We start from the raw sequence: 9,481 nt of genomic DNA on the forward strand, positions 1-9,481 counted from the left end.
GCATCAATTACTGAAGCAGCTCCATTGCAATCACAGGTTACACCTCCTCTATCTGTCTCTCACATACAGGTATGAATCTGTATTGTTGCTACATACGCAAACACATGGCTGCAGTGCTACTGATTGTGGGAGTGCTGCGATCTGATTTGCAACAGCACTGGAGGATTCAGTCATACTAAAAAATGCTTTTTGGTAAAAAGGCACTTCAGGCAAAGAACTTTTGTGCCATACTGTTGGCCTGTTATTATTTTACAACTCTAAAATAAGCCTACATTGAGGACTAGCCAGGTTGGGTTAGAGTTAAAGGGTCTGTGAAACCGCAGCTTCACTAAGAAACTAACGTTTTCCAACTGCTAGTGAACACCTCCAGACAGAGTGCTTGTGAAACCACAGTTTCTTTTTCTTTGTTGTTCTAAATACAACATATTTGACATTTGGTTGTGGAGTTCATTTTGGCTCCATTGACACAGAAACAGCAAAAAGTACTCGGGCCTTACTGTGTTAAATAAACTTCTGTGGTCAAACATTACAGACAGCTCAAATTATTAGATGTTGCACAGCTGCTGTTAAAGAAATCTATACTATATGTCCCTTTAAGACCACAGTTATTGAACAGAAATCTCTACACATAGTTCTTCCATTCTATTGTTTTCATGGGTGAAGCTGATTACAGGGATTTTAGTGTTTTACATTTGACAATCAATAACCAGCTATACCTGTGGGGATTATTCGCAGTAAATGTGACTTTATTTATGGATCATGGATTTGCTATGACATTTTTTTTTTTTAGTCTTTCATTTTGCACGACACTGCTGCAGGTTATATTGACAGGATGAGATCATCTTTGTCTGACTGGTTATTTTCCTGAAATAAACCCTATATTTATCAAATCTAAAGCATGGGATATTTTCCATTGATTCTCATTGTTATTTGCACACTAGTCACATGTGACCTACAAGCATAATCATTACAGACACGGTGTCCTGCAGGGCTGTGACATAAAGGGACATTTTTCTATTGGAAGGGAGCTGTTGAAGGTGGTTGGAAATTATGGATACATCTCCGGGAGACGAGTGAGAAATACTGTAGCTCAACCACAGCTACTGAAAAATATTATAATTGAACCCATTCATCTTTCTATCTTCCCCATTACATATATTTTCCTGAATACTCTGAGAAAAAATATATATAGAAAATAACATTCAAGGTTGGACTGCACAACTACCTCAAGCTGTATAGCAAATGAGTTGGAAATGTATTTAACACACATTCTATTACTGACCCAAGTATTCACTGAATTGTTGGATTTGATGATGTTTTAAAGTAAGAGCAAAGATAAACATAATAAAAACAGGATGAATTAAATACAAATATGTATTTTAAGAGGTTATTTAAATGTGTTAATTTAACCTGTAAGGTTTCTAAAGGGGCTACACGTTCACTTGTACTGGGTCTGATCCTCTGTCGGTTCATCCTGCAGCTGGCTTTAATTGCAGTTGATTCATCATGCAGGTGGCTTTCACAGAAAGGCATCCTTTCCACAATCTCACAGGATATATGAATGAGCATTTTCTTTATTTGTACTTGTATCATAAAAGGCATAAATATGGTGTGATATATCTTGAAACTGATAGTAAATTCTTGAGTGTGGAAATATGAATGTCAAGTATAACTTTACAACACTTCAGGGTGTAGCAGATGAAAAGGTGGGTCTGTGATGACTGTACTTTGAAGACTCCCCATCGCTTGACAAATGTGGTGTGTTTGTCTGTTTGGTGGATGCTTCAGTGGACGTTTAGGACACGTTTTATGTTGTTCATGATGTATTACCTTATTCTGTTTTCAAAACACTGAAATGCATTTAGCAATTTCCAACACAACCACTTGTCTAGCAAAGACAAACATTAAAACCTTTGTGTAATATTTTTGTGTCGAAATTTGCACATAATGGTGGCCTCCTTAACCAACCAGATTAAAAAGGCTAAATCATCTAAATGAAGAGCAATGGGTTAACTCTGTTTGGTTGATTCTGAACTAAGTGATTCCTTTCAGCCAGAGAATGGTCAACCATTGCAAACAAAGTCATCCTCCCATGAGGTTATGTACAGTATATGTGTGCAAAACAAAATTATTCTAGTTTTGGAAGTGAACTTGCTTTACTTGTAGATATTAATCACATAGTGTTTGGAGTTTTCGTAGATAATGAGAGGCCAACAGTGCTGAGGACGGCCTCAGGAGGAATCTGCTTTTGATGAGTATACCATCCTAAAGGGATTTCTTGTTGCTGGAGCTTTATCTCATTGCCCTCTCTTCTCTCAAACCCAGATGGTCTGTAAGCTTAGAGTGCTAAAATCTCCTTATTTTTAATTAACAGCATTTCATATCCGAGGGATTCCAAGCAACTAAACAGCACCCAAAAGAGCTGACGGGTCATAAGCGATGGCAACAGCAGCCGTCACGCAGTGAGAGAGTGCAACAGGGCTATCTGATGATGCAAACCTCTTCTGAGAGAACATTGGACAAGCTACAACATTAGTGTGTGATATTTACCATGTCAAGAAGAAATGCGATAATGTTATGCACAGATGCTTGGAGGAGAGGAAGGAAATGATAATTGCCTCTGCATCTCATTTTTGACATACGACTCCCTCCAGTAATAATTCTAATCCTACGGACCCGCTGAATGAACAAGATATTATACTCAGAAATCTTCAGAAAAAAAGGCAAGGATCCTGTGTCTGTTTATGTCCTGCCTGATTCTCTGTGAGCTGGAAATTGTTATTAATAGCCTGTCCTCTAATTTAATTGATCCCCATTTCAACAGAAAGTTAAAATCAATCTCTGCAGCCAGTAGGAGTAGGAGAGATCAAGGAAATTGCTCTCTCCTCAAAAATGTGAATGCGGTAACAAATTCACCTTCTACACATTAGCCTCCTGGACGCTAGTTATCCATCTGTTAATGGACTGCTACAGAACAACCAGCTCTCTCTCTCTCTCTCTCTCTCTCTTTGCAAGGATGACTACATACAGTATACAGTAGAACTCTATGACCAGCTGAGAACCCTAAATTGTAAACTCTCTGCTCACGTGATTTAAAATACATGCTGGGTTTTGTGGCATTCAGTCATTCACAGCTCACTGAGAACATAGCAAACGGACCAAACTTAAACTTTTATTTATGATTTAAGTGTTTGATTAGGCATTTAGGAGAGTGAGGAATCTTAAAGGCTAGCACTGATGTTCGTTAAATAATTTGTATCTTCTAACAAGCACAGCATCAGCATTCATTTTGAGTGTCTGTCCACCTCGTGAATGTGAGTTCATTATTCACTCATACGTAATTCATTTTATCTCTGGTTTGATCTCTACTAACTCCAGTGAAAATTGTCAGTCCCTTTAGACGCTTAATGCTCTAAATTGTTTTATCTAGAACTAAAATCAGCTGTCTGCTGTGCTAAAATGAACCTATGAGAGTTGAGAGTGAACCAAAATAGTTAACTTTTGTGAACTTGCCTGTCGAAAAATATGAGGTCCCCTCGACCGCCTTAGTTTTACAGCATGTCCCAATTCAGCTAACCGGCCATTTTTTGGACTAAGGTTTTTAATCTCTTAAAAAAGCTTTTGTCATTGTACAAACTGCATAAATATATTCCGTTAACAACCATAAAAGACTGATTTAACACAAACACAACTTTTGCATTGTTCAAGAAAAATGATTTATAAATTCATAATCAAAATTTGAAATGATTGACCTTTGAGTTAATTGTAAACTTCAGCTCTAAAATGAACAATGTAAAAAAGTACTTTCACAACAATTACACTGAGTGATTGAGACTTTAACTAGATGCTCTTCATCAATTGTCAGTGATTAATAGCTAAAACCTAAAATGGTATAAACCTACCAGTTATCCCAAACTAGTGGATTTCAATCTAAATTGCTTTGCCAACAGTGAATGCGCCTTCAAAAGCCTATTAAGAAACTCTGAAAGCTCCCATAGCCTTGAAATGAGTGATTCACCAAAGGCATTTTGGTTCCATTCAGTCAGATACCATTTACATGTTAAGAAACAAGGCTGTGCCAAACAGCAATAGAACTGTGTTCAGCTCCAGGTGAGACGGTCCCTTGCCACTGCCTCGTCTCTGACCTCAAATAGCAGCAGGCCAGCTGCTGTGTGCACTGTGAATAGCTGCTACCTGACACTGGACCAGTGTGCTTCCTAATGGCAAACACCCATTAAAATAAAATTAGCACTGTTTTGTATGATCAAATAAAAAAGCAGAGGTCATGGGCTGAATGCATTGACACACGCCTCTGTAGAATAGAACATTGTGGTGCTGTTTGATGAGCAGGCTGCTGGGGACTATTTGCCAGGACAACAACGCAACACACAACAAGCTATTGCAGTATGATACAGAATATGAATATATGTGGCAATCAACTTGCAGATGTGCCAGCAGTATATTCCATTAAAAAAAAAAAACATGACAAACATTACAGATTCAACCATAAATATACTCAATGGTTAGAATTCCCTATTCACCTTTACTCAGACAGAGAAGGAAGCAGAGAGAAAAGGAGAGGGACTGTTCCTCAGCTTCCTTCAGCTCTATTTATAGCTCAATGCTGAATCCCAGCAAAGCAGCAGGTAGGCTACACATTTATTTTATTTGGACAGCAAATAAAAAACACCCACACAGACTGATCCAATTTCATCAACTGTGAGGATTACAAAATGCTCTGAGGTGCAATACCACACTGAGCGCTGGAATGGTACATGCAGTATAACGGAGCATATACAGTAGACTCTGAAAGGAGAGGATGACAGAGATTTAGGGCGATTTGAAAAGCAAAAGTTATTTTGGCAACACAAGACTTGTCTGGCTGCAAGCCGCAGTATATGCAAGTGTGTGAAATTAGCATCAAGGAACAAGAAACAGCTGCGTAACTAAAGAGTCTGTGGTTTGAATTCCCATACAAGCGGGTTAAATGGTGGGTCCCTCCATTATTGTCTTCCTCAGCTCCTTAGTGGCAGATGAAAAGACTGAGATGTGCAGGAGTGAAAATGATTGAAAGAGAGAAGAGCGCAACTGGGACTGAACATCTGTGTTTCCTTATAAAAAAATTAATATAAATATTATATAAAAGGGGCTGCCGGATAGCCAGTTGGTTTCATTGAATGTGTATTTGAGAGCAGTTTACAGCCATGCTAGCAGCACCACAAGGTTTTTCTAAAAGCAGGATGGAGCTAAACGCTCTCATCAACATGCTAAGATGCTAACAGTGATAATGCTAATATGCTGACGTTTAGCAAGTATAATGGTTACCATGTTTTCCAGCATGGAATCATGCTAGCTTGCTAAAGTACACCTGAGGGTGATGGTAATTAGTTTGGCAGGCTAAAACTAAAGTGTTGAAACAATTAAAATGACATCCAGATACTGATTGATGAAACTTGAAGACATCACCTAAATTACTAATTCAACTTAAAGGGGAAATTAATATTTCAAGAGATTTGATTTAAAACCACAAATCTTAATTTTATGATGGTATAAGAAGGAAGAGGGAAAGTGAGGGGATCATCCTGGCTATAACCATAAGACATCATCTGGAAACTGAATGTCCATTTCCATTGAGAAATGTCAACATATTGGTTAACATATTGACTTGGCAGTATGGTTTCATACAAAACGGGGATTATGAATGTTTGTACCAAGTTTCAGAGAAATCCATCAGATAGTTGCTGGGATACTTCAGTGTGGACCAACCAAGTGTTGACATTGCCATCCATACTAGCATGCTTAAAAACTTGCTAAATTTAAGTAATTGCATTTTATTTTACACTCAGCACAGCACTCATTATTCAAAACCCTTATTACTCAGCTCAAATTATTGTTCAATATTTGCATGATTAAAACTGGGGCTGTCATCTGTTTTAATAGGTAGTCATTGAATCTGGGCATTGTGCCATCTTTTTTTGCAGAAGCTAAGAAAAGCCACTGAAAATGCTTAGATGGTCCATAAACACGGGTTTTCATTCTGTAGTGATAAAAACAATATATTACACCACAGTATATCACCTTCGCCAGTTGTTTAAAAAAAATTTTAATTAAACAGTCCCTATTTGAGATGATTGTGCAGATTTAGCTCTCAAGTGAATAAAGAGAAGACATTTAAATTAGAACTAAGAAGTGTATTATCCCTTGCAGCCCTCTTATAATTGAAAGTGACAAAGATAAGATCTGCGTTCATAAGTGTAAGTCATGAAAATAAAAAAGTCTGCCCTGTCCAAGTTATTGTGGTGACTTTGTAGAACAATGTTTCTATGAGACCCGTTATTCTTCACAAGTTGTACAGTGAACTGAGGTCAAGCGATACACACTGCAGTTCAGAGATATGAATGCACTGGCAGTAAACTCAAACAAACTGAACACAACCTGCCAGCAGCCTGGTGAGCATTGCAGTGTTCACGTAATTAAATTGAGCTGGGCTGAAATATTGTAGGGCCTTAAAGTGTAGTTTCTAAAAGCCTGTTAAATTTCAAGGCAAGGCTCAGTGCAATATAATTAGGATTGACCGGAGAAGATATCAAGTATTGTGTTTTGATGCTTTCAAATAATGTTATTTTTCTTGTGAGATTGTCTATCAAAAATATAGTGCTAGCTTGGTTTCAAGTGTGCAACAATTTGTTGATGTCCTTAGAGGTTGTACCTGACATTTTAATGTACAACATTGTAGTTTCACCTTTACTACTATGACCCAAAAAACTCACTTAAAGAATGAAAATTATCTTCAGCATCTTGTTTGTATGTATCTCCTTTCATATATGTATCATGAGTTAGGCATTTTACCATTCCTTAAATGTGCTTGCATCTTGTGTTGAATTTGCTGTGCTGTCAGCCTTTGTTAAATTCCTCGTGACACTATTTGAAATTCTAGATAAGTTGTCATAGTTTCTTAGAAGAAAAGCACTGCACTCCAATATCATAATGTTTCATTTCCAGATATGCAGTAGTACTCCTCAAAATATGCAAAATCCTGTAGAAACCCAAAATATTTCCACCCAGGTTTCATGGTGCATCCATAGAAAACATATTGTTTTTGCTTGAAATAGTTCACTCGTAGTGAAGCGAGAAGCTGCGATGACAAGTGGGAACAAGACAGAAAAATATTCTGTGTATGTTTGAGGAACCTAAGAGGGGATTGGACGGGTTATTACAGCTCCTGATCTCAGCCTATAACACTATGTTTGAATCAGCTTCTTGTTGAAAAGGTAAATATCGTATTCTTATGAATTCAGAGACTTTCCACTTTGTATGTCATTGCAACCGAATATCTGGCAAGGATATTATTTTAAATCCAATGCAGCAATATTTTAAATCCCAATGCACACTTAATAAAATCCCCTCTCTATCCTGACACTTATTGTCACCACCGAAAGAAATAATGATCTGATATTTTATTGATCCCCGCAGGAAAATTCTCTTTCCACTCTCGCTTTGTGTAAAAGGTCAGAACACAAATGCCACATACAGACGAGCAAGCCTGAAGCTGGAAGACATTCAGTGATTTGCTCAAAAAGACATGCATGATGCATGATAAAACCTGGACCTCCAGCTGAACAAAAAGCCTAGTAGTCACAATCCCTCCCTGCTGACGGAGCATTATTAACAGGTTAAATTAACTTGACACTAGAACCTGTAATTAGCTATATTCATCTACAAAACATTAAGAAATCAGTAAACACACACAAAAAGACAAAGGTTTTCGTAAGTCTTATACTGTTCAAAGTCTGAAATTTGCCAGAACATGTTAATACAAAGAGGTAACTGAATAAACAAAATGCAACCTCCTCGAGCATTGCAATGTTCAAATAGTACAATGCAGCATAACAATCCTTTTAATATGAATCAATAAACCTTTTATGACACAGAACTGTCACGACTCAGCTGATGCTGTCAACAACACCCTATGGCTACCTTGTATACAAAACAACAATTAAATGAGTAGCATGACATTTCTGCCAGCTATTATTAACAATGCACCAATCTCCTCTTATATATTATGTTTTACTTCTCGTGGATTCACCTTCTCCTTGCTTTCTTTTCTGAATTATTGTGTGGTGCTACCATAGTGCTTCTGCCTTCTATGACCTGATTGGGAAAATCAGCAAAAGTATTATTATAATTATTTTTTTAAAATTAGCCTCAATGCTGAATTTTAATAGCTGATGCTAAAAATAGAAAATAGAGTCACCACCGTATGCAGAGTACAGGGGATACTGCTGTCATAGCGGAGGACCACAAGCCTGTCTGCTCACCTCACCTTTTACATTAAGTCTTTTTTAGCTTATATTTGACCTTACAGCGTCGACGGGTCAAATATTTCGGTGTAACACTGGCATGGACACACAGAATCAGGCAGACTTTGTGACATACATAAAGACAGACAGACAGACAGACAGACAGACAGACAGACAGACAGACAGACAGACAGACAGAAAGATGATAGACAGTCCACTGGACATGCAGAGGTCCGTTTTTAGACCGTTGTACATTCCTACAGATTGCCTCCCATCCATGCGGCACGCCGATGAGCGCTTTTACCTGTTAGCACAAGACTATGCATGTAGTGTCCCCTTACCTTTTCCTTGCGCCTCCTTTGACATAGTGTCCTCTGCCGTGTGTCTCCGACTGTCTACGGTCACTCAGTAAAGCCGTCACGTTATTCTGCGCGACAACGTGAGGTCGGATGGTGAATTAAACAGCGGCTCTTCCTCCGTCCCTCTCCCGCCTGCTGCACCTTGAAGCCTGGCAGACGGGGTGAAGCAGTGCTGTGTTGGTCTCCTCTCACTGTGCAGAGGAGCAGTAGAATATCACCACAAAAAAAAAAGAGCTATACCCTCATTCACCTATGTCAAGTCCGTCAGAGCACGCTGCCGCAGACATACTTTGGGATGTTGTCTCTGTGCAGAGTTGGCTCACATGTCTCTCTGCGCCGCTAACATCAGTCAGAGTTCCTCCAAACAAGACCCGGACTGCAGCGCGACTGGCTCCAGCGGTGCGCACGTCCGCGGATGCAGCTAAGAAGGGCGTCCGTCGTCTATCCTATCACTGGTTCTGACTTCGCAAAATTATCAAGAAGTATATCCCACATAAAGAAAGACATAATGAGTAACTTCATGCATCAAACCATAGGGCAAAGCCTAATGGGGAAAGCTATGTATGTTCATTGGCACGACTAATTTAACTAGACCAAATAGCCAAGTTTCATCCATTCCATTGGATATATCATAGCAGTCTGACCCCCCCAAAAAAATACAGGACTCAAACACAATGTTAGATATGAAGTAGGTAAACGTCATAATGCCACACAAGGAAAACATGCTCTACATTTTCCCAATTGTAGGGTGTGGCTGTTACATAAAAGTAGATGAGGTATGAAGATGATGAGCATAAGGTCAACACCTTACAACAGAATCAT

The 9,481-nt window shown here is 38.6% G+C and overlaps 1 protein-coding gene across 1 annotated transcript in view; it reads right to left on the reverse strand.

Moving 5' to 3' along the window:
• Positions 1-8,973, reverse strand: part of pitpnm3 (PITPNM family member 3) — a 67,106-nt gene extending 58,133 nt beyond the window's left edge. Inside the window, exon 1 of the mRNA XM_063906220.1 lies at positions 8,642-8,973. Coding sequence (XP_063762290.1) covers positions 8,642-8,666 — 25 coding nt within the window. The 5' untranslated portion in view covers positions 8,667-8,973. The remainder of the gene's footprint in view (positions 1-8,641) is intronic.
• Positions 8,974-9,481: the final 508 nt, after the last annotated feature.

This window comes from Eleginops maclovinus, chromosome 18 (genome assembly GCF_036324505.1).
Source record: "Eleginops maclovinus isolate JMC-PN-2008 ecotype Puerto Natales chromosome 18, JC_Emac_rtc_rv5, whole genome shotgun sequence".
Taxonomy (NCBI): Eukaryota; Metazoa; Chordata; class Actinopteri; order Perciformes; family Eleginopidae; genus Eleginops; species Eleginops maclovinus.